The sequence below is a fragment of the Haemaphysalis longicornis genome, unplaced genomic scaffold, assembly GCF_048455015.1.
Source record: "Haemaphysalis longicornis isolate Haplotype H1 unplaced genomic scaffold, Haemaphysalis longicornis Haplotype H1 scaffold_6, whole genome shotgun sequence".
Classification (NCBI taxonomy): domain Eukaryota; kingdom Metazoa; phylum Arthropoda; class Arachnida; order Ixodida; family Ixodidae; genus Haemaphysalis; species Haemaphysalis longicornis.
In genome coordinates this window covers 103244314-103270280 of record NW_027526407.1, presented here as the reverse complement: position 1 = coordinate 103270280, position 25967 = coordinate 103244314, and the positions used below count along the sequence as shown (strand labels likewise).

The 25967-nt window shown below is 47.7% G+C and overlaps 1 protein-coding gene across 1 annotated transcript in view; it reads left to right on the top strand.

The window, feature by feature from the left end:
- Window positions 1-25967, top strand: part of LOC144141833 (venom metalloproteinase antarease-like TtrivMP_A) — a 71827-nt gene that overhangs the window by 30273 nt on the left and 15587 nt on the right. The window contains exons 9-11 of the mRNA XM_077673320.1: window positions 4567-4616; window positions 6847-6955; window positions 9944-10114. Coding sequence (XP_077529446.1) covers window positions 4567-4616; window positions 6847-6955; window positions 9944-10114 — 330 coding nt within the window. The remainder of the gene's footprint in view (window positions 1-4566; window positions 4617-6846; window positions 6956-9943; window positions 10115-25967) is intronic.

Here is a 25967-nt window from a genome sequence, read left to right as displayed (position 1 = left end):
TCCGAGCTGAAAATGCAGACGGAGGTCCAACTGTCCGAAGATGCCTCTCACGCCAAAGTGATGCATGCCGCTATCTGAAGGGAAGGAATCCACGAAGGCTCCCACTTTCCCTTCCTCCTTTCTTCCAGTCTTCTGGCATATAAAGTCATCATCATAATCGCCTGCAAATCATTTTAGGGGTGAATACAGAATGGAACGGATGACATTATCCTAGCAAGGAGGCCAAGAAGCTCTCTTGTGGGATTGGAAGTAAGGTGCCGAGAGATGGTGGATATGATGCAGCTTGCTCATGGCACTTAGAGTGTGTAAGCGAGCACGTGTGAGTCTGGATGCACCCATCGGTGTATCGCACATGCGCTGGTGAAGTTTCAAAGCCTCTCTGAGATGATTATTTATCCGAGGATACCTAAATTGACGTTCAGGAACCACAACGAGTGCGCTTCAGGCTGTCTCGAGAGAGGAGGTGATCAACCGCGATCATATTACTTTGTAGAGAGATTGGGAGTGAAAGAATTCACGTTAAAAACACTAATCTCTAGTCGCTGTAGAGTCGTGTTTTTCGACAGAATTCGGTTATTTGCAGTTAGATTTGAGAGTTATCTTTGAAGTACTAAGCATGTTCTGCAGAAGCCGTCGGTTGTGCTTGTGCTGCAAAACAACTGGCCGCGGAAAGTTGCGCAGGCTTAACATACTCAGCTGAGACAGAAACGTTTGGGTGCGCTGTTGCTGCCACACCGGGGTTACCGCAACCTAGTAAGTGTCTGGTGGCAGCCCGTCGGGACATGAGGCCCCGAACGCCAGCCGAGTTGGCGTAGACTTGATTGGTAAACATTTCTCTTGTTCTTTGTAGAGAATGCGAAGGAGCAAAAAAAAAAATGTGGGGACACTTCGCCATCCCGTTCCCAGCTCACGTTTTCAGCCTGGCAGCACTTCTGCTGCTAGTGCATTTTGAACGCCGGTAGCTGGTTTCGTTTTTCCTCGTTCGGAGCGGGAACCATTTGAAGATTGTATCAACATTGCATCAACCGGTGTGCGTACGTTACTGATGTATGGGCAGCAGTCCAGGCAGTGCTTATGCTGAACCCATTGTAAGTGAGGTCTTGTATTCTGTAAATTATGCTCTTGGCCGTAAAACTGAGTGACAAGTTCCGATTCAGTTCTCGCAAAGTTGCATAGGAGTCAGGATTGGCGCAGAACGTGTGGGTAGGGATATATGAGCATCAGTGGGCTGTGATCGTTGTTGGCGGCTGATGAATTTTAGATGTGAAAAACTATTTGGGGAATACAGGCATGGTAGCTTATCATACCGGTTTCAGATTTAAAGTTTTAATGACCTCTTTTGCTGAGTATGTCCCTTTTGTTGACGCTAAACAGCTGTGTTGCATGCGTAAGTGCGGGACCGGTATTAGCCAACTCCGTCCTGCAAACATTCCAGGAGCCTGAGGGCATAGGTTTTGAGTACCAGGGAAATAGCCTCAAAGAAGTGTTGTACATTCCCCGGGAGTCAAGATAAACATGCAGTTTCGGGATGGCCACCAGGAGGCCGAATTCTCCTGGAACAATAAAGACGCCTTCGTGTAGAATAGAAGTCCCAAGCTATGAACATTCTTCTGGCTTTTGGGGAGAAAATGCGGTGCAATCGTGCATTCGTTCAGGAGTAAGCCTCCAGTATCCCGTCCTACTTGAATACGGCACATGAAGAGCGGTTAGGAAAGTTGGACCATCTCCTTTTTAGGTGTATTACCTGCCGACTGATGCAGCTATTCGGAAATGTTCGAGTGTTTTTATAGTGCCGTCTCGAGGGCCACAGTACACGCCTCAGAATGAGAATTTTGAAAAGGACCACAGCTTTTACGGGTTTGACCGCACTGCTGTTCAAGTTTGCATCCCATCGCCGCCACAGTAGATATTGGAAAGGCTGTCCTGCAATTTGCATCTCAGAAGAAGACAGGAATGCGCTGTGATTTCTGTGTTTCAAGCAAGTTGCCTGCGACGAAGATCGTAACGCTTGTGTGGATTAATAGAGGATGACCAAGGTACCGCCTGGTACACCAGCAAGCCCATTTTTGATCAACACTGCTTTGCAACATCTGAGACTTCTGCCCAGCGTTTCTATGACGCAGAAGGCCTACACCCAGAGTAGTTGTACGTATACAATTTACTTGTGGGATCCGGCACCGACCAAGAAGTGGAACGTTTTTTTTTTTCATGGAAGCTAACGCTCTCCTTGAGTTGGCTGGTATGCGATAAGGAAGCGTACCTGTAACTCGACGCACCTGCAGCAGTTGTTAGACGACAAAAAAGGCACCACTTCTATTGATGGAACTGTGAGGCATCTTGGCATGGTATGGGAGCCGCGAAAAGACATCATGATAGCCGGTACGAAGTTTGCACTTTGTTTTTAGACGAAAATAAGAACTTCAAGATATTTGTGGTCCTTCTAGTGGCAAAACAATTCGACGATCTGGAAATGGTAATGCGATTCGCAGTTGAAACGAACATAATACTTTAGAGCTACGGAAACGACATTCCACATGGTATGATATTCTTCCCAGTGACATCAGAGAGCAATGGCTACTGTATTGATCAGGCCTCCAGGAGCTGGGCAGGGTTGAAGTTCTTAGCTGGGTGCACATATCATCAAGTACGACGTTATCGGAACTGCGAATTTTTTGACGCTAACCAAAGGCACGCGGAGCATGGCATTAGTGGAAGCTTCAAAACAACAGCCCTTGAATGGAAATACTCCTGGTGAGTGCTACGTCAAAAGTTAGTCTATAAAGACGTTGGCATTGCCGCGCCTAAGCTTGTCGGTGCCGTTCTGATAGCCCAAGTGTCGAGCTTCTTGAACACATGCCTAAATAAAATAGGGTGCGGCGGAGAAAACATATTTTGGACAAACATTTGATTACGGGAAACTCATAACAATAAAAAGAATTATTCAAACGTCAAGGGACTGAACAAACATATTCACTACAAAGACTGCCGGAAATGGCCGGAAAGTACAATGCCTTCGGCAGTCAAACTCACGGGGTATAATCGAAAATTAAAAAAAAAACCGGTGAAGTGTGGTGATGTGAATCTCTGTGGTTACTGCAAGACCGTTAGGCCCCAGGAAGACTCCAAAATTGGGTTTGAAACGTTGCAGGGTGAAGAAAAAGCAAGTTGTGTAAACGTCTTCTGTGTGAGGGCAATAAATCCCATCCTAGCCTTGGCATGTGTTTCAAGTTTACTATGATCGTTTTGCAGCATTGGTTGTATTCTGATGATTATGAGAAAATATAGAAATGTTGCCCACAAGACATCTACACCAGTGTCAGGGATCAAAACTTCAGACGCGGAATCGTAGTGGGTAAAAGTTGTCCAACAACACAGTTACTGGGAGGAAATGAAGCGGATTTTGGAATTTAGCTTTCTCTACAGCCGATCGAGCAATCTGATCCTGAGTAATTGGATAGACTTACCGGAATTGATACGTCTTCGTACCAGGCTAGAGGCTTCGGAAGAGGAGGTTTGATTGGAATTGATGTCGATGGTTTGTACCAGGTTCGTCGCCCGCTTGCCATCCCCACTAATTATTTCTCACTTACTAGGAGATAACTACAGATTGTAGGTAGAGGGCATCTGGTCCAACCTGAAGACACGGGCTTGGAGATGAATCTGAATATATTATCTGGAGATAAATTGCTGGAGTTGAATCATCAGGAGATAAATCTGAATACAAGGTCCGAGTGTCTCACCTCGAGAATTCCTGTGTGAGCATAGTATTTTGTAGAAAATACTAGATAGCGTTTGCTAGATTTGTAGATAGTATTTGATACAAATACGGCCGTTTCTAAAGACATTAGACGTACGCTTGTCTGCAGTGATTCAAGATACATAGAAGGGTTCTGTGTTAATCAATATGCTAGTTCAAAGGTGGACACAATCAGTCTTGTTCTAACATGGACAAGGAGACAAGAACCAGAAAAGAAAACTTCAACCACCCAGGCCACGTTGTGTACTTTTAGAACGGTGGTCTTTAAGGCGGGTGAGTGGGAAAGGGTGTGCCCGCGCTATTTTTTCGAAACCCGAAGAAACTCGCATCCTGTTCTGAGGGCAGCACTGTGCAAGTATTTGAAGGTTTCATTACTCTATAATTTCATTCATTTATTCATTTGTCACATTACAACGGGTATTTCACAGCCGGTGCTGTGTTAAAGGACGCAGGTTTGTAATCCGGCCGCGGCGGCCGCTGTCCTGATGGGGGCAAAATTAAAAATATCCAGGTTGTCAAAATTAATAGGCAGCCTTTTACTACAGAGCTCCTTATGACCCCTGTTGTTTCGGCGCGTTAAACACACCACATTAATTCATTCAATAAATAAAAAATTAAAATAAACATAAAATAAATAAATAAATAAATAAATAAACCTTTCAGAGCCGGTTTAATGTGTAGCTAGCAAAAAGATATCATTGGGTCAAACCTGGTGTGGTTTAGGAGAGCAATAAAATCGTTCTTTTACTTCAGACACTGAAGAATATACCTATAATATGTGCTATGAATATGTTTCTAATCTTTTTCAGCTATGACATGGTTCGAGTTGAAGGTACTGACAGGCAGTACAGCTACCAAGGTCAGTCACACCACAATTCTCCAAGATATACGTAGCCAAAGCCAAAAGTTGTCCAATAACACGAAAGCGGTTGGCGGGGTAGGTTGAAGCAAAATGATAAAGAAATCTGAATCCAGTTAGGCACCTTGTTCTGGTTACGCCGGAGATGCCTTGCTTCCGTCTCGCATTGTCAAAGGGCTTTGCGATTTGGTCGTGGCGGCGCTTTGCTTTCCGGTCCACATAAACGTTTTCAAACTGCTTCTTTCTCCCTCCCACGTGTTGTGCAGTTGCTCGTTCTTGCCGCCGTGGCATTGGAGAATTGGCGACGATGGTGAATGTGGCTGCTTATTCTGCCCGCCTCATCTCCGGTGGACTGACACGGATGGCCACCCCTCGGTACTGCCGAGTTTAAGCTCGCGCTGTGGAATGCCTGCTGTAAAAAGTCCTTTGATGGAGTCGTTATAAGTGAAGCATATGTGGCTAGTGGTTCTTGGGTTTCTGGCGTGTACGAACAAAACCTTGTGAGGCAGCACGCGTCTTGGAAGCACAGGCGTTTTAAAGCCCGTGGTGAGCGTCCCGGGGAATGTCCCTACATTTTTTAACAGTCTACGATTTCAACAGTGAGTGCGCACATGAGGAACTCGCCGGAATGGTCGTCTTCCTTACGAAAAGATGTCCGAACTTCGGCTCCAGAGCGGCACACGCCCCAAACACCTGTGGAAGAATTTCTTCAATTGTGTCACTTGACCTACTATTTGAAGCGGCCTGAGTGCAAAAGAGGCATAGGGTACAGTTCCCTGCATTGTGGTTTTGAGTGTGCAAAAATCTTGCGGCAAAGCCAGTGCTATTGCGAAGGCTCAGCAGTGTACGGTTCTATACCTATGTGTCTTAATTAGCAATGACCGCCTTCAGAAGTCAACATAAAGAAAAAATGCCCCTACCGCTCGCCTACATACTGCTTCACCTCTATGCCGCGCGTTTACAGGCTTCGCTGGTCATCCACCTTTACAGAGTGGAATTCCGCAGGATTTTTTTTTATTTTTTAAATACCCCCTAACACATAACACCCTGCTACATGCCATGTATCCCACCCAATACCCTGCCACATGCAACTCCTGCCCCAACCCAGGCACCCTGTACCACATTGTATGAGAGTGCCAGCAATCCCCTTCCCTCACCCTTAACCCCAACCCTACTTATGAGCAGTGGGTGGAGCTGCGGACCAGCTCCGACCTTCCACACCAGCGACGATTGGTGGAGAGGGCACGGATGGCCAGCATAACCCAAGGCATCCCGGACTAAGGAAGCCTCCCACCGGGCGGGTGCCCTAACATCAGCACCTGGTCTCCAATAAAGTTTATTCATCATCATCATCGTTAAATACTGAAGCCGGCACGGGACGCCGGATTAGCGGCTGTAGCCCACACTGCACATAGCCAAGTGCTAAAGAACGCCTGCTTATTAGTCGTTTTTTGCTGTATACCGCGGGTGATGGTTTATCGATAAACGAGGCATTTAGGGCTTACGCTTTAAGTAAAGGCCATATAGCAAAGGCATTAAAGTTGCTCAGTTGACGTGGTGTTGGAGGGCGGAGGGTAGGAGGCAATATTCAATGGCGCGAGGCTATTGGTGGGTACTGACATCGGTCGCCTTTCTTGAGTAACCAATGGGGCGCCGAGTGCTTTGCGGCTCCGGTGCGTCACAAAAGGACCTGGCACTTTACCCAAATAGAAAATGCGTTAAGTTCCCTTTACTTGCAGTATATACAAATTAAATGCCTAATGCATACTCTTGGCTACACATTATTTTGTTCCTCAGTTCCACAAACAATGCGAGATGAAATCTTTGCTTGCAATGAGCTAGTGTTCTAGCTGCGTTCTGCGTAATCAAAATGAGCGTCTTCCTCAATCTCTTCTAACGAATATTTTTGGAACGCTGCTGCAAATCCTGAATATAGCATTGAAAGCTTTAAACTCACCGAAAACTATTTCAAAATAATTAGCTGCCAATTGATGAGCATTGGGCGTCTCCGAGAAGTAGAATTAAAGTAGCACAACTACCTTTTTCACCGAATGTTACAGCGAAAATCTATTTTGAAATTGTTAAGTACTTGTGGCATTGATGATACGCCCATATTTATCGGCTCCTACACAGCGTCCTACACGCACATAAACAATGAAAGGTTAGGAATTTTACGTAGGTGTATACTCCAAATCAATTTCTGCTTACCAAACCTTTCGTCATTTTACAGGGTTTGCGTTTGTTGGATCCGTATGCACTAGACACCGTGTGGGATTTGGTGAAGACATAGCGCACACCTACTTGGGAATTGGAATACTGGCACACGAGTTAGCCCATACGTAAGTAAATGAAACAGGAAGTTTACTTCGACTGGAAGTGTTTGCTAAGATTCTGTGCGTGCAAAAGAACATGATTTAGACCCATTGATCACTAAAAGCCATTTAGACACAAGATATAGTACAGCTGGGTATTATTAAAATCTAGCAGCTGGAAGAAAGCAGTTAGGGTTCAACAGTCCCATTTGTACATGTTAAATTTTAAACTGAGAGCTTTCTTATGGGACCAATCGCGTCCTCTCAAAAAACTATCGCATTTCCCCATAGACCGTTTGGTAAACCGAAAAGCTCTGATAAGATATCTGGGCACACAGCGCGTGTGTGAAACGGGACTTTCATTGTGTCAAAAAGGTGACTTGGAAGTCGCGAGAAGGGAACGGGTCTAGATGAGACAATACGCACATCGATCATGAATGGGTGCCATAGTATACCTTGATCTCGTAAAATGCGTCTCTGAATACATATGAAGGTTTGATGGTCGGTTGGGCGCAATTGCAGCGAAGGTTGCAAGCACTTTTAGTAAAGGATTTGACAAACATTTGCAGCAGTTTTGATGTTAACAGCTTTCAGGCTTCTCTCAACTTTTGTTAAGAAGTAATGGTAAAGGTTTCGTGATCCACTTCCCCGAAGGGAATCGAAACGCCTTCTCGCATTTAGCGAGTATATTATCTGAATCTTAGGAAGCCTCAGCCTGAAAACATATTTTGAAAGGCTTAAAGCTTTAGAAGACTAAACAGGCGTAAGTTGCTCTGCAAAAAAATATAATGCTTTACCCAATAAAAAAGTTGGAAACTGTCTATTTCGTAGAGCGCAGTAGATAACATACCTAATGCCACGCAACCGGTGAAAAAGAAAACGGTACTACAAGTAGTTAAGGTCGCTGATAAAGGCAAACCTTAGCCGAGAAGTTTGGCCTCCGCTCCTAATGGGATGGCTACGTTCCCTCGCGCACGCTGAAGGAGTACAGTGTGGCGTGCCGAGAGGGGCCTGCTGGGACAGGGGTGACTGGTATACAAAGCATAATTTTTCGGTCCTCTCAGCCCGCCACCATTTTTGTGTTATTGCGGCGCCGCCATGCGGGAATTTCCTCGTGGACTGCGAGAAGAGCCTGTTCCGCCGAAATTCGGTATCGTTGGCGTTGCACTGTCATGTGAGTCTCGGTTTGTACCTGTTTATATGACTTCTTTAGTGAGTACCTGTTCAGTGAGCACTTTGTCCGTGAATTAAAGATACCCGAGAAACGGTCTCAATGCATTATTTACGTATGCTGCACAGCGACCGTGAATGGTGCCTGCTGGCACCACAAAAGGTAGGAAAGGTACCACGAAAGGACGAAAGGTACTCGTGAGGACGTCACTATGCTGTTTTTCATTTTGCCTCGCTTGAACTGATCAAATAAATAGTAGGAACAAGTAGCAAACAGAGCTTTGGGATAAAAAAGGGCATGTGGATCAATAAGAAGGCTTCTAAAAGCAAGGGTAAGCTGCCCCTACTCGCACAGCTACAAGGTTCAGAGTTTTACGGTTCAAAGTGACGACTCATTCCAGGTGGCACGGAGAGACAGGCTCAGACAGTGCGGAGGGTTGCTGTGACACTGAGGGCCTGCAGCAAATGTGTACAGCAGATAGACCGACAAAGCAGACGCCTGTGCTGTCGTAGCGCTCTCCACACCGGTGTTGAATAAATATCTCGTAACCAAGTTGGTTGTTATTGCCGTTGACAACGGGATGGTGTTGCAAGCAGAAGTTACATCTCTAGCTACTTGTAGGACGCGTCAACCAATGCGGGAGAAAAAGAATTCATCGCAAAATCTCTCAAGAGGCAACGTTGGGTGGAGCAACGAACCGCGAAAAGCATGGAATGCCACGTACAGTCTTACGACTGCCACGGAGGAGACCGGTGCATTGGGAGAAGTGTGCAGAAAGTCACATGGTTTTTTTTTCACGCATATTGGGGGTCACACTCATTGCGTGTCCCAGCGACGGCGCTGAAGGCCGGCCCACCGATGCCCTATCTCACTGCTCGGCCCAGCCAGCAGACAATGGTCGGCAAGAGGAACGAAGCTGACGACAGTGGAACAAGCGATTGCACGGAAAGTAGTGTGTGCGCGCAAAACAAAGGCAAAAACGGAAGAACTTAAAAAATGGCTTCTCCGGCTTCGGTAGAGGTGACGTTTGGGCATCTCCTAAACTGCTCTTTCCTCCATAAGCTATAGAATACTTTATTCTTGTGAGAAAAGCGCAAGCATGGACGGCGCAATGCGTACATCATAGAGGAATAAGGCATACAGTGACGTTATCAGCCCCCTTGCACTCCTAGTTACTGTGCTCTCTTATAGTGTGTTTCTGACAGGCGAGATTTCTGACAGCAAGAAACAATCATAAGCGAATTCGCTACGTAAGAAAAGGCGAGCACGTAATGGCATGGCCACATGCTATACAATCGTGGCGAAAAACGTATGTGTTTGCATGATCCTCAAGGTATGTGAGTTCTTTCTGGGGCTGTATTCACTCAAATGTGAAAAATCGGCGAAATGTGATGTCCATAAAGAAGAACTTTGCAAGCAATCTGACAACTGAAGGCCTGAGTATACTGAACACAAGAGAGGTGGATTTTACGAAAAAGAACATCCTCACTTGCCAGTTTATTTTCCGTCTGGGATGTCCTCACGTACAATAGGTTTCTTGCTTGTTGACACAAGTTACTGTCATTTTTTGTTATTCTTTTTCGTGTGTACTGCTTCAAATACTATTGCACATACTGTAATAGATTACTCATAAATGCAACTAGGGACGGGGCTTCAAGAAAAATCCTAGCAATAGGTAACTGTTCTAAGCCACTTTGTGCAGCAGCGTTTACTTTTTAATTTGAAGTGCTACTGTCAAATCCCACATAAAAATACAAATGTGCTTTTTATTGTCAGCGAGAGTATCGTTTGCATGATTTTAAAAATACACATAGAGATCGCTCATAGGTACTACTTTTTTTCAGCCTTGGTTGCTCACACGATGAAAACGGAGAATGGAGCTACCTTGCAAACTACTACGCAGATTCAAGGCACTGCCCTTGGTCCGATGGGTACATTATGAGCTACATCAGAGAAAATGCAAACAGCATGAAATTTTCCCCATGCTGTGACAAATCAATGACTGATATTGCACTGTAAGCTGGAACTTTATTTAAGTTTTAAGTTTCATTCTAGGTATTGCAAATATTTGCATGATCGAAGTATTTTGATTTCAGTCGAGCAGCCCTATTTTAGGCCCACTAAAAATTAACAGGAATGTACGCTCGCTCTAGGAAAAATTTCTAAATGGTAAATACAGTAAAAGCTCGTTAATTTGAACTCGTTATTTTTCTTACAGTAATTCTAACTGACGCCCTGGTGCAGGTACAAGCCTGTATATTTAAATGGGGCAAAACGTCCAATAATTCGAACGCGTTGGTATCCAGAACGGTTAATTCGATCTACGATCCCCCGGTTTTCATTGCTCCTCACAGAAGAAGTCGGCACAGAGTGATTACAATGTGTCGCAAATCCAAACGAAACCAAAGTTACAAGAGATACAAAACAACAAAACAAAAAGCCAACATTATGGCGCGCGCACTACGATGCTGCGACATGTTATTTCTCTTCCAAAAGCGGGCGCCGCACCCCCGGCGTCACTGGTCGGGCACAAGCCGTTGCAGGTTTTCTTCGTGCCGCGGTCAGTGGTGTGGTACTCGCGCCTAACATGCGATAATAAGTCCAGAGGGTGCTTTTTTGTGTTCTGCCCGCGCAATGTGCCGCGATGTCAATTCGTTCTACCGCCCACCCGCTAATTCAAACTCCGCTTAAATCGAACCATTTTATGCTCCTCTTCGAGTTCGAATTAACGACCTTTTACTGTAGTGTAATGTGATAGTATCCGGTTCGAATAGTATCCGGTTCGATAGTATCCGGTTCACACCCTCGCGCCTGCAAATTAACGATTTCTAGTGTAGCGAAAGGAACACTACCTAACAAACATTAACAGTATTCGCAGATATTAGTATTAATAATTGCCCAAGATGTACTTCTGACACCTTAGATATACTTCCTAGTTACCTTAAACTCCTTTTACGATATCTCATTATTCGAGGTCGGGCTGCGGTGATCCTTTGAGATCAGAGAACAAACCAGTGGGCGCCTTGATTTCCTGCTTGCGTTTCTGTTGAGGAGAGAAAAGCCTTAGTAGAAAGTTCAACAATAAATCAACGAATATACGTTGTCCAAAGCAAAACCTAATCTTCACACTAGTGTTCGCACACTGTATCCATTACAAGGCAATCGCGACTGCATAGATGTAATACCGTTGAGCTGGTGCTAGATGTGGTGTTTAGATTGTTAGTAGCCAGGGAAACTGTTCGGCATTTAGTGTCTTGAAGTGTTTTGAAAAATAGTCTTTGTATGCAAATTTTGTAGTGCTACCAACTTGTATGCTAGCCAGGGAAACTGTACCGCATTTAGAATCTTGAAGTGTTTTGAAAAACAGACTATCTATGCTAATTTTTATGTGCGACCAAGTTGTATGCCATGCGGTTCCTAATCAACCTGCCAGAAACGCTGCCAAGTCAAAAACTTACGGCATAGACCGTAGTGCGTAAGATTTGCGGCCTCAGAAGGTGGGGCACCTGGGTGATGATTACAACCGGGGGGACATATCGGTCCCACGGGTACCGAAATGGCCAATGTAGGCTACTAACGCCTGATTTGTGAAATGCAGGAAGTAAATACGTGGTGACGGGCATTACTGGTGCTACGCTTGCTTGTTAGGGTCATCATTATGATGGCCAGCCTATTTTGGTCAACTGGAGTACGAAGGCCTCTCCAATTGACCTACACCTGCTTCTATCCTGCGCTGCCCCAGTCCATTCTTTGTGCCCAGATTTTCTTATTTTTTCTCTCCATCGATTTTATAGCCTTCCCTTTCTTCCACTCCCGCCTTCCGTGGTCGACTTTGTAGCCCCCACCTGTCCACCTGTCAACCTGTCCACCCATTTGTCCACCCGTTGTCAATACTTCGAAGTACATACCCAGCCCCGTCCATTACTTTGTCTTAATTTGAAATATGATATGTTCTGCTCGAGTTCAGCTCCCTCATCCAGTTTGTTCGTTTCCTGTCCTTATACGTTACTCATATGATTATTCGCTCCTGGCCCGTTTGCTTTGCATTCTAGTTGCTTTCTATTTGTGTAGCAAGCCACCAAGTTTCCTCTTCGTATGTCGTCATCGATAGGATGCATTTATTGAGTACTTGTATTTTTAGGGATAGAGGGAACTTTCTTTTCATTAGTTGTGAGTGCTTGCCGAGTGTACCCCTTTTCATTGATATTGTCCGCCGGATTTAATTGTTGTGTTTGGCATCAGCACTAACCATTTGGGCATATTCTTTGTTATCTATGCTAAAAAAACGCCTTCAGAGTGTTTATTTGTCCTTCCTTTATATTTATTCGTAATTATATTCAGCCCCACGGCAACCTATCTGATTGCAATTTTTCAATCATATCTTGCCGCTGTTCTCCAAAATCACTGAGCAAGACTATGTCGTCTGCAAGACTGAAATGACTCAAGTATTATGCGTTTATTAGTAAACCTCAGTTTTCCTATTCAAGCTTCCTAAATTCACTTGCCAGACAGGCTGTAAGCAATTATGGCGAAATGGTGTGGTCTCCTTGTCTTACTCCCTCTAGAACGGCGAATTTTTTGCTTTTCTTTGTGAAGGAATATGTTGCCCGTGCACCCTTTACTGGCCAAGTCTCCTGTATTTCCTGCTACTTTAAGGCTTTCATCACTGCGATGGTGTTTACGCAATGGAACGCTTTTTGATGGGCTATAAATTTCATGTATAGCGGTGTATTATAATCTGAGTGTTTTTCTATTACCTGGTTCATGACGCGGATGTTATCCATTGTGGAGTATCCTTTTCTAAACCCAGCCTGTTCCCCGGGTATTTGGAAATCTAGGCTGTCGTTTAACCGGTCAACTATTACCTTCGTAAGCAGCTTGTACAGAACCGACAGTAAGCTGATGGGTCTGTAAATAATAACATCTTTGGTACACCTTTCAATTGTGAATTAAAACGAGTTGGTAGTTTTTCAGGGCTCTGGGTACCTTTATAATTCCTTAGCGTTCTGAAGATAGCTTAGCGAGCTGGTCGTGCACAATATGTCCCGGCTCCGTTAAAAGATTTCTGATTTTGCCGTCGCATTACCTGCAGATGTTTCTCTTTTTACGTCCCTCACAACCTTTTTTTACTTCCATTTTAGTTACTAGGGGGACATTGCACGCTAAGCTGGTACGCTTAGTAGTCCCTCCTGGTCTAACTTCGCCGGCACATAGCCTGGTGTGCAATCGTTCTGCCGGTTTTATTTTCGTGTTACTGCTGCGCATAAGGTTACCTGGCTCGTCGCTGAGTGCGCGCATTATGTCTTTGCTGGAAGGTAGCTTTCCCCTAGTTGCTTTTGAGCATATTTTTATTTCAGTTTCCTCGATCACTGTCATGTACGTATTAATTTCGCTAATTTATTTCCATTTAATTAATTTCGACAGCTCTGGCAATTTTATTTGATCTGCCGTACTTCACACTTCATTGTTTTAAGTTCCGCAACTAGTTTCTTCGTTTTCTGAGTTGTATTCTTATTTTGCTTCTTACATGCTGCTTCGCAAATAGGTTCTATTCACTGAAAAGATTAGCGGGAGATTTCTTCATTCGGCAACACTGAAAACCGCCATGACTGCGGCCGCTGTGCCAGCACATGTGCTTTGTACCCGCATCTCACAGAAAAAAAAACGACAGCATCTATCGTCTGCTGCGTTTTGACCAGGCTGTCAGCAGTGGCATCAGCAGATATATTTTTAATCGCACTCACATTACGTGGTGGCGCTCTAGTTGCCCTTGAGCACTTCACGTCCGTCGTCTTGGGCTTGGCGTCAACAGATATGAATAATATCAGCGACGTTTAGTGGTGATGCTAGGACAGAATAGAGAAAAGTAAAGATTAGAAAAGCGACGAAAAAGTAGAGAAGGTTAGTTCTACTGTGGTTGATCCCGTCGCACACATCATGCCTCGAACACTGCTAGCTGTCATCATACTGTGTCCGTGAGACTAGAAGCCCCAATGGGAACGGTTAAGTGTAGATGCGAGCTTGCTGTGACGAGGAGCGAGGTCTCAGGCGGTAGCAACCACTTCGGTGTTCGCTTGAATTGAATCTGGCCGAAAGACGAATATTGAGGACCAGGAGCCGCCACTCGATGGTCCGCACCAGCAGGGCGACAGCAGGGCGACCTACAAATTCACAGCGTTGGCCCCCATAGACAACGGCCCGCCGAAAAGATGTCCCTCCGAGAGCGGCCGTTGGTGAAAACAATGCTGTGCGATACCCGCTGCCTCCGTAACCGAATGCGCCCGGTGAACCACGTGAGAGCTGTAGGCGCATTCCGCGGCGGAGATGAAACCTTACAGTGAAGGGAATAAACTCGTGTTTCTCCAAAAGGTAATGCTTGTGAACTCGGTGGGACGGCTGATGCGTGTGCCGCAATGATGGAGTCTGCGAGGCCCTGGCCGCCATAAAAGCATGAAGGAGAAGAGGGCTGCCTCCTTCACGGGCCGTGCTCGCATGGTTGCCTGCATGCATCCCACGACGGTGAATACAACCTCTAGCCGCTGTTGACTCTGTTATTTCTGTGAAGTTGTCATTTAGGGTGTCAACACCGTACTTGTTTTCCCCGCCGAAAAGCGCGAATATGTTCTTAACGGTTATCTCGTATTCCAGCGACTGACGTGATGCTGGATTTATATTTTTTGCCACTTTCTTTGTTTCTCTTTTAAGTTTCAGCCTCACTTTGCACCTAACCACCCTATGATCACTGCACCAAATCTTGCATATAGAACCTCCTCGTCCTGCCCAATATCGGAGTTGTCACTTCAAATGAAATCAATTTCGTTTTTTGTCAGCCCGTAAGGACTTTTTCATGGGTATCTTCCACTCATAAGTTTCCAGAATACTGTTCTTTTGCCTAAGGTTATTCCTCCCCGCAAATCCAACCAGTGTGTGTCCTAAACTGTTGCGAGTGCTTATTCCGAAATTTCCCACTCATTTTTCTCTACTCTGCTGTCGCCAACTATTGCGCTAAGGCCTCCCATTACGTATGTGAACTGTCTTGTTTCCTTATTCATTGCTGAATCGACGTTTTCAGAGAACCAATCTACGGTCTCATGACCGCAGCTCGCTGATGGGGCATAGGCGTGCACAATCTTTAACCTGTATTTCTTGTTTAGTTTTATGACAACGACTCCGACCATTTTGTTAACGGTGAAGAATTCTTCCATGTTCCCAATGATCTTCCTGTGTACCAAAAATCTTACCCCGTGCTCTTTCTTTACGTGAGGTACCCGATAGCACGAAATATGCCCGCTATTCAGCTCTTGAAGCCTTCTCCGGTTCGTCTGACCTCATTTGTCTCAATAAAATCTCTTTTAACGTCCAAGAGCTACTCCAATAGTGCCGCTAAGGTTTCTCCCTGCACAGAGGTTTTGCGTAGACCACTGCCAATTTCAAGTTCCAGAGGCGGCCTATCTGAACCTACAGACTCTTAGCAGCCTCTGCTCTCTCGGTGGCCCTTGAATCGCGGTTGTCAGGCGCTGTGCATGTGGTGGGGTGTGAGGGCCCAGAGTTGGTTTGGTCAATAATGGGAAGTGGGAGGCAACTACTACACCAGAGTGGGCAGATCCTTCTGTGGTGAAGGAGTGCTGTTTGTCCCCAAAACGCATGTGAAATGACCAACAAGCCTCTTAAAGAAGAGGAGACAAGCCTTCTCACTGGACATCACCAATTTCTTTACAATATCAAGCCACTCTCGATGTGTGGGACGTGCGTTACAGGAGCCACAAAGAATGTCTGATACCTTCTTGTGGTGTGTTCGGCGTTTAGAACTAACTAGGAACGACTATAAAACAAGCAGCATTATGTGACTGCAAGACTGGCTATATATCCCCACAGCCACAATCGACCAATTTTTCTCCTCATTGTCGGATTGTGCTGTCGCCAGCGGCATCCATTACAAAATGTAAAGTTCAGGCAATGCTTAACCCCAACGCTGCCATCATATAGACCAAGAATTATCCTTGTGGTTATCAAGTTCCTTCCTTCCTTCCTTGAATTGCATTGAAGTGAATTCAAAATAGGTTTTATTGCAACCAACATGACCATCCGTCCTTTCGTTCTTCCTTAATTTCTTCAAAAAGACCCCTAAATACCTTCTAAAAACTGAAAGCTCATTCACCAGGGGCTTCAGTTCCTGGGAAACGAGGAGAATAATAACGAATAATCGCCGCAGAACAATTACTTACGAACATTTCTTTTTTCGCTTACACTACCGCATATCCTATTTGCTAGACCTTCAAGAACGGTGGTGTTCAGTTAACGTAAGCGCTACAATGGTTATGGCTGTAGCGCCGGGCGAGTGAGGAACAAGTTGCGTCATCTTTAACTTTTTATGCCAGAAACACCAAGGACGGGTGCGCACCACAAAAAAAATTCAGCCATAACAATGACGTCATCTACAGCGGTGAACATACAGGTAATATCACTGAACAAAAACCCACACAATTGCTAAAATGCAATAATTTCTGTAAAAAACAACGTCAAGGAAACTTGCATTGTGACTTCGCGCACGCAAAGGCACTCACACACATACGGACACACCAGCACACGCACACACACACACACATGACTGTAAAACGGTTGAAAATAGGAGCTTGCGTTCACGTTTTTCTATTCCAGATCTGGGTGACCCCGACACTGTAACGTTTCAATGCCAGCGCACATCTCGACAATTTAGCCTCCTGAGGCATACGGGGTGTATGGAAAGAAGGAGTGTTGCGGTAATGTGAGATGTTAGTTTATGCTTTCAAACTCCCAAAATTATGCCTCCACAATGCCCTCTTGTCGGGTGATGGTTCAACTTAGAAAGCTGAATGGTCAACGTTGGATGGGAATGGCAACTCGCAAAGGCGATTTCCGACTCTTCATGCGTCTGGGGCTTTTCACCGGTTTGGAGCATTTGCGAATCACCAGTTACCAGGAATGGCAACTCGCAAAGGCGATTTCCGACTCTTCATGCGTCTGGGGCTTTTCACCGGTTTGGAGCATTTGCGAATCACCAGTTACCACCGCCAACAGTATAATCAAGTGTTCTCACCGACAACTGAAAGCAGCAAACATGTGCTACCGTAACTAAACTTCTCTGGAGGCCCCCCCGGCCGTCGCTCTCGGTCGGCTCGCAACCTACGAACGAGACATTCAGGCCACGCCCGCAAAGCTCGGTCACGGGGGACAGCTTGGCGTACTTTGAGAATTTGTAACTCAACATCAGCCATCGTGAGCTCGGACATTACAAACTTCATCGCCGGGCTCCGACGCAAAAAGGCGCCCTGCGTCTGTCGCCAGCAGCAAATCACACCAAGCTGACGCACTTCGTATTTAAGTTCTTGGGCAACATGCGCGCACGCCTTTCTCCACGATGGCACGGTACATGCGCCCTTCCTAACGCTTTACTCCGGACCATACCAAATAATTCGTCATGAAGACAAAACTTTCACCCTGCAAATCAACGGAACGGGGGTCCGCGTCTCCATAGACAGACTTCTGCAGTCATACTCCTCTCGGAGGAGACGCCAAACCTATGCGCGCCGACAGTAAGCCGTCCATAACAACAATTGACCCCTAAGACTTTGCCATACACCACCCACTTTGAACGCCAGGGATCGGTTCACCACTTTCTTCAACCCAGGCGCTCCTTTTTGTGGGGGGAGTGGTGTGGTAACCACGTCGGTGTTTCTCAAAGAGAGTGCCGGCAAAATAAATAACTGTGGCTCATGAGAAAAAGACCTTGCGCACGCACAGCTGCGCGACGAAGAAATTTCAAGGACAATACTCTTTGATGGGATACTCAAACCCAGAATGTTTGGCCCGCGTGGTATGTCAGTTTGTCTGATTGCCTTCTGTGACTTCATTCAGCCATCCCGCCAAAGTGAAACAAAGTCTTTGTAATTTAGAATGTTTGGCCTGTGTTTTATGTCAGTTTGTCTGATTGTCTTCTGTGACTTGATTCAGCCATCCCGCCAAAGTGAAACAAAGGCTTTGTAATTGTTATATACTCACAGCCAAATCTAAATGTCTACGTCGGGTGTCAATGTTAATACTTGTCAATATTGTTGAACTAGAACAGGAAATTGCGCAAATAGAAGACAGAAAATTAATACCTAAGTGATATCCTCAGCGCTCCTTTATAAAAAAACATATATGCTTGATTTTTGCGAAATAGAAGACTACATCCACTGCAGAAAAACATTCACTACGTCGCCTGCTGTCGCCCGCGCCACTATACCTCCCGGCGGCATTTTAAGAAATGAAGAGACAACGAAAGGTACCACTAGATAGGTTCCACGTTCTGCTTGGAACGCACGTGGATTAGGCCAATGTGGTTCTGTAAACGTTGAAGTAGGGCGCCTCGATTCACGCTCGTCGGACGGCGGCGACGCCGGAGACGGGCGCATCAAGCACCGACTCACGAATTGGCACGAGTTTCGCACCGAAGACCTGGGCGAGATTAAGGACATCGGTGAGTGGTCGCGCAATATCGTCGCGGTCGCGGAGAAGGCGACGTCCGTTACGGAGACATCCGAGGAGACCACGCGCATGGACCCCCGGCTCGCGCACATGCTGGAGGCTCGAAGCTCGCTACAGCGACGGTGGAAGCGGCAGCGGCACAACCGCGCCCTCCGCAAGCGAATCGCCACGCTCGGCCGAGAGATCGAGACGTACAGCCGCCAGCTGTGCGCGCAGCAGTGGTTCGAGCTGTGCAACGAGGCCGACGGCCAGCTCCACCGAGGGGGCACGTGGAAACTCCTCCGCCACCTGATGGACGAAAGCCAAAGCAAGAAATACCAACGACACCGGCTCGTGCAGATCATGTACGCGGCGACGAAAGAGCTCGGGGAGCGGGAAGTGCACAAACGCCTCAACGAGTGCTACCTTCCCGAGACCGCGAGAGAACAGCACGGAGAGTACGCCGGCCCGCCCAACCCCTCGCTCGACCGCGACATCGAGGAGTGGGAGGTCCGGCGCGCCACCAAGGCCCTCAACTGCCGGTCGGTGGCGGGCCCGGACCGCGTCACGAACAAGGCGCTGCGCAACCTGAGCGACGCGGCCATAACATCGCTCACGAAGTACTTCAACGAGCACTGGCGAGCCGGCAGCCTCCCGCGGCAGTGGAAGACGGCCAAGACAATACTCATACCCAAGCCCAACAAGCCGCCGGGCATAGAGAGCCTGCGCCCCATCTCCCTCACGTCGTGCGTGGGGAAGGTGCTGGAGCACGTCCTCAACGACCGGTGGCAGCGGTATCTCGAGACCAACGGCCTGTACCCCGACCCGATGCTGGGCTTCCGCTCGCGGCTGGGAACGCAGGACGCGATGTTGCTGCTGCAGCGCGAGGTGCTGGCTCCGCCGACGAGACCGACCTCGGACAACCGCGCCATCCTGGGCCTGGACCTGCAGAGCGCCTTCGACAAGGTGAAGCACTCGGCGATCCTGGCCCAAGTGTCCCGGCTCGGCCTGGGACAGCGTTCCTACATATACATCCGGACCTTCCTGACCAGTCGCACGGCCCGGCTGGAGGTGGGCCAAACTCAACTCGAGGAGCGAGAGCTGGGCAGCGTCGGCACGCCGCAGGGCTCGGTGATCTCGCCTGCTATTCAACTTGGTAATGATCGGCGTGGCCCGTCGCCTGGATGAGCTGCCCGATGTGCGCTACACCGTCTACGCCGACGACATCACGCTGTGGGTGCCGGGCGGCAGCGACGGCCACATCGAGTCGGCGCTGCAGGAGGCGGTGGGCGGCATTTAGGAGAGCCTGCGCGGCACGAGTCTCCGGTGCGCCCCGCAAAAGTCGCAGCTCCTGATCCTGCACCCAATGGGACGTTACCGCAAGAAGACGTCGGCCGAAGCGGAACGCAGCATCGTGGTGCGCGGGAGCGACGGCACGGCGATTCCCGAAGCGACGAGCATCCGCGTCCTCGGCATTCACGTCGACGCGAGCCGCCGCTTCAACAACACCATGGTAGAACGACTGGTAACGAAGATGGGCATCGCCAGGCGCCTCGTCAAGCGACTCGCTACGCGCGCGCGCGGCATGAGAGAGGCGAGCCTGCTGCGCCTGCTGCAGGCGTTCGTGGTAAGCCAGGTGCCCTACGTGGGAGCATTCCACGACTGGCGGACCCAGGAGCGAGCCAAGATCGACGCGGCGATCCGCAAGTCGTACCGGGCGGCCCTGGGCCTACTCAACAGCACGAGCAACGCGGCCCTCGCGTCTCTGGGAGTGCACAACACGCTCTCGGAGATCAGCGAGGCGCAGAGAACGTCGCAACTGGAACGCCTGGGGTCGACCCGGACGGGCAAAAGGCTGCTGCAGCGCGTGGGACTGAGCTGCCCCTTCGACGAGGAGGACGAGTTGGTCCCGCTGCGCGACGATATCGCCAACAGCTTGGTGGTGCCGCCGCTCCCGAAGAACGTCGCGCCGGGCCGGAACCCGGAACGGAGAATGGCGCGGGCGTGCGCGCTCGCCAAAGAGTACAACGAGAGGAGCGACGCCGTGTACGTGGACGCTTCCAAACGTCGCGACAAGGAAGACGCCTACGCGGTGGTGGCGGTGCGCGCCGCCACGGGAGAACTGCTGAGCTCGGGCAGCGTGCGCGCCAAGTCCGCCAGACAGGCGGAGGAGGCGGCGATCGCGCTGGCCCTGCTCCACCACGGGACGAGGACGGTGTTCAGCGACTCCAAGTCGGCCATCGCCAACTTCGCCAGGGGCACGGTGTGCAGGACGACGATGCGCATCCTTTCCGGCATCGGGGAGGGAGCTCGCACGAACATCGCAACGACGGGGCGCTGTCAAAACAGCACACGACGAAAGGGCACGCGACAGAAGAGCACCGACATAACAGCACGGCGTCAAAAGGGCACCCGACAAAACAGCACGCGACAAAACAGCACGGCGTCAAAAGCGCACGCGACGGAACAGCACGTTGACAAAACAGCACAGCGTCAAAACAGCACAGCGACAGAACGGCACGATTTTATGGAACGCCTAAATGGGCCAATATTTTGATTTTAACATGGATGAAAACACTTTAGTGGGCGCAAACTGCTCTCTCTGAGGTTCTCTTCACGTTTCGTTACTCTTTCTCGGGAAAAATACTACGGCTTTAATTATTACAGCATGTGGGATATCTGAAATGAAAGAAGCAAAAGCCAGGGACGACATTTGGTAAAACTTTTGTTCCTTTTTAGGTAGCCCTACAATTTTTATGATAATAATAATAATAATAATATTAATAATAATAGGAAGAAGAAGAATAATTTATTTCCGAATTTGCCGCTGACAGTTCTCTAAGACTGGTAGGCCCGGATCATTTCGTCCGCAGGCTTTCACATCTCTCCCAAAGTGGACCGCGTTAGCACGCGCTAAAACCGGTGACCGAGTCTAAAGTCAACGCCTGCGCTACGAACCCAAAGGAAATACTGTTCGCCCGGAATGCGATCAGAGCGAAATCGGTAATAAAAACCGCAGGGTAGTCTTGGTATGTCTGCTTTGCGCCGCAGAAACATTTTGCAATTTTTTGATACCAGCTTTTTATTTTAGCGCCGTCTATGAAGCGACCGCCGAAACCTTTGCGCTGGGCTGTTAAGTGCGCCGTTCTTTGCGTGCGTCTGCTCGGAATCCGTGCATTACCAAGTGAACCGTAGTGGTTTGGCGTTAAGTTAGCGGTTGCAGTGCTTGTGTGTGTGTGTTCTGTTTTGTTTTCATCATCTTCGGACGGATTTTAGGTCCTGATTTGCTGCCAGAGCCGGAAATTCCGACCCCGGCTGTTGAGACCAGCAGCAGTAGCAGTGTGGTGGTGGTGCCGGTGGTGCTCCGCAGTTCCGCGATGAAAACGTACCGGTATGGCACCGACTGACATAGAAATCGATATCGGGGAGTAAATACGTGTTTTCAATGCCACCGTGCTTGTTATGTTCACCGATTAGTCATGTTTACGGAAGCGCGGACGTCGAATGCGGAGCGCGTATAGCATATGTGGGTCACGGAGATCCGTGCTCGCGATGGACTTTCGACGAGGCGATTGCTACGCTGTTGGCATTGCAATGCAATATAATCTTTCTTAACTAGACTTATGACGGTTACTGACGAAACGAAATTACCCGGGCGGAAAAATAACGCGACCGCACAACCAGTCAAATTACTATTCGAAGGTTGAGCAAAAGGGTTGACGTTCGGGCGAGTTAATATTGGTTGATCATGATCGTGATCATGATTGACCTAACTCTGCGCAGCGCATGTGGCCTGTCGCTCGGAGCCCACCTTTGTGAAACCGCTGCTTTCACCACAAATGCTTTACGCGACCAGCAGTAACTGTTTTGTAATTGTAATACTTAAGATTCCGTGGCAACGCAAAAGGATTAAAAGCTTTTCCTTTGACCTCGTTGTGAACAGGTTGAGCTATTTTCCAAATGCAGCGTTCACGCGTACCTCGAGCTGCGTTTCCACATTTGGCTGCCTGCTTATCCTGCTATTGACCAGCAGTGTGCGATGGAGAAAGTTATCCTTTCAAATCGTTTGGCAGTGTAATGCGTTGGCCTGAAAAAAAGTAAACAAAACGCCGTGATTTTAAAGGTAAGATTAGATGAAAAGGGGATGGTTTAATGCCAATCGGCTGTAATGACCAAACAATATATGGTATTTTAAATTGACTACAAGGAACCAGAAGTTATTGTAGTGTTGTATTGTATCGGCGCTCGTGAAAGATCCCCAAGTGGTCAAAATTAACCCGCAGCCCTCCACTACTGCGCGCCTCATCACCCATGAAGCGTCGGGGCGTTAAACACCATAATGAATGAATGAATCAATGAATCAATCAATCAATCAATCAACCAACCAATCAATCAATGCTGTATTGTAAAGGATAAAGTTGCTTCTAACATTTCAGGGGGTTCCGTTCCCTGTCGCAGCTTTGCGTGTGATAAATGGATTTTGCTCCGTCTGCTTGCCGTCCAAGTGCACCCAACAAACCCTGGAGTTGGTCGTTGGTACAAAGTCGTTGCGATTTATCAACGGAATCCACCGATATCTCAACTATGTGTGCGTTGGGAAGCGATGCCGCAAAAACACGCCGCAACCGCACTGCATTTTCTCCAGGCAGTGTCGTGCACATGCGTGCTGTCAGCGACTGTTTCTCGCTTTCTCTGGTTGTTCAATAACCCTTCACTGCGCAGTGCTGACCAGGCGACGTTTGCGCCTTGAACGGCATCGCAGCATTGGCTAAAACAGTTGAAAGTTCCGCAAAAACTAAGTACGCGGTGCGAAATACTCCTGAACTACGCAGTGGAGCACACCACGCCGAACGATGTTAGCAGCCCAGCGCGCTCAGGCAACGCTGGTCGGCCGCCGAGAAAACTGGTTTGAGAGTATTTTCCTCCTTTCCCGGCTGCTTATGGAAAATGGTGTATAGCAGGGGAGCAACTCATTGTACGTCTCCGCGTGCGCATTGTACGCTCTGCGTTCCACAGCAGCCACTGCCCCTTTGTTCGTCTCGGCGGCAACAAAAGCCGACCCAACCCTCGTTTTCGCTGACGAGAGGGAGGAGGTCGAGGGGAAACGAGAGGGGGCAGTTGCTAACATGCGCATTGAGTGGAGGGATTTCGAACACGAGCCAGTTTGTTTTGAGAGCGGGACTTGGAAACAGGCCAAACGCGTTTGGGTTGTTTCGTGGTCCACCCGTTCTTGCATCAATCGTTGCATCAATCGTTGGCTCTTCATTGTACCATGACAAGTGACAGTCTTTGATTCTCGCAATTTCTGGGAAAGTAAAGCCGTCAGAAAGATGCACACGAACATGTTTATGTATGTTAGCGAATGAACTGCATATGTTTCTGCACAAATGCGGTTCCCAACAACAGAGTTTGTTGTTTATGGTGGGTGACCTGTTTTTATGAGCTCACCTGCTACCGTCAGCAGTTGTTAGGCTCCCGCAACACGCCGGCAAATTGAACAAAGCATGTTAGCCAGCAGTCATCTAAGCCTTGCAGCAAGACAATAGGCGTCATAGATAATCGCTATATGTCATATTTTCGGGGAAAATCAAAAGTATCGAAGCTGCAAGCTGCAAAAGTATCAAGGTCCAAAACCTTAGTGCCGCTTCGCTTGATTCTAACTGGAGATATCGAAGCATTTCAGATGAAGAGCACAGTATCACAGCTTAGGTAACGCAATAAACCATTCATCCGGTAAAGTTCGTTTTTTTTTAAATAACGAGAAATCGGCGAGCGTGATCGCTAGTACAGCTTTATGTTGTCTGATATTCAGTGGTGCCGGCCCACTCCCATTTTCGATACATCATGTAACCTAAATAATATTGTGCCTGTAAAAGCGCTCACTGGACAGCCTGAATCGTGATATTCGCTTCTCAAGCGTTAATAAACGAAAGGATACAAGCAATGGAAGCACGGGAGAACATACTCGTACGACGACAAATTCGCATGCAGCATTTATTTCAAATAACTTCAGCCTTAGCAAATATATTATGTACGGACCGATGCAAATACATTGTGCACAAATACAAACATGTAAAGACAAATAAACTGACCCCCTCCCTGCTTCCCTTATACAGGCGCTCATGCATAGGTGAAGTAGTGGTGGGACATTTTTTTCCTACTTTGAAGTTGGGACATGTTTTCCGGCACCATTTGTTCCGGGACTATCAGTTTCGGGGCCAGTAGCTCCGGGACCATTTGTGCCGGGACCATATCGCCCGCACATCGTGCGTATGGTCTTCGGCTTAGCAGTTACACAGGAAAAAAACAAACACGCCTCAAGTTTAACGTACTCTGCGATGACGTACACTGCAAACACCCCACGAGATTAGCGTTGCACATCCTATAGCAGTTTTTTTCGCAATAAGGCGGGTGTTCGCGAACCACTTCCGTGCGGCCGGAGCCATGCACAGCGGATTGCGTATAACGCGGCTCTTTTTACGCCGCACCAGGCACCCTGAAACAAATTTAACGTTCTCTCGCATTTAGCAACATATGCCTGCGTTTATCTTTAATAAAGTAATTGTTTCTAGTAGAGCTACGGGCTTTTGAGCCTCTATTGATGCTGGCGCGCATGTTGGTATGAAGGCCGGATCACAGTCTGGTACGCCCTGATGATTAAGATGATGATTATGATGATGATGATTACAAGCCCTCCATCTGTATCGGGACGTCCGTTGCCACCAACCAACTTGCCTGTCTTATTCTAATCATTAAACCTACCCTTTATTACCCTAACGGGTTAGCCCTCCGCCTACCGGCTTTAAACTCGCTTCTCCTATTGCCGTTTTCCGCAGCGCCACCTGTAGGGGCTGGAAAGAGCGGATAGCGTTGAGCCGCCGACCCGAAGAAAGCGAGTTAGATGCCCGCAATGGTGGTTGCATTTCAAATGAAGGAGAAGAGCGAACACGCCGGAGTGTCGCCGTTTAAATGCACGCGAATAAGTGTGAAGTCCCTCACTGTGGAGCATCCCATATTCCAAATTTAGCGTTCTGGTTGTGAAGCCTAAAAAAGCTGAAAGAAATGAAAGCTTTTGTGTGCTTCTTTAATTGAGTCCGCACTGCGAATACAAAAAAAAACGGCATCAAGGCAAGAAAAGACCTTAACCCGGTACCGAGGCATGCTTTGCAGCAGCCGTGATCTTTCGGCTCCCACAAGAAGATCTTCTCTTGCTGCTGTTTTCTTTTTCGACTGTTTTATCGAAAGTGTAAAAAAAGAACAAGTGCCAGTTGCAATAGGCATGCCTCAGGTTATCATGAGCCGCTGCAACCCAAATCACCTGGAATATGATGGAAGCGAAAAAGCCGAAGTGTAATCCTTAAGCGCTACTATTCTGACGGATAA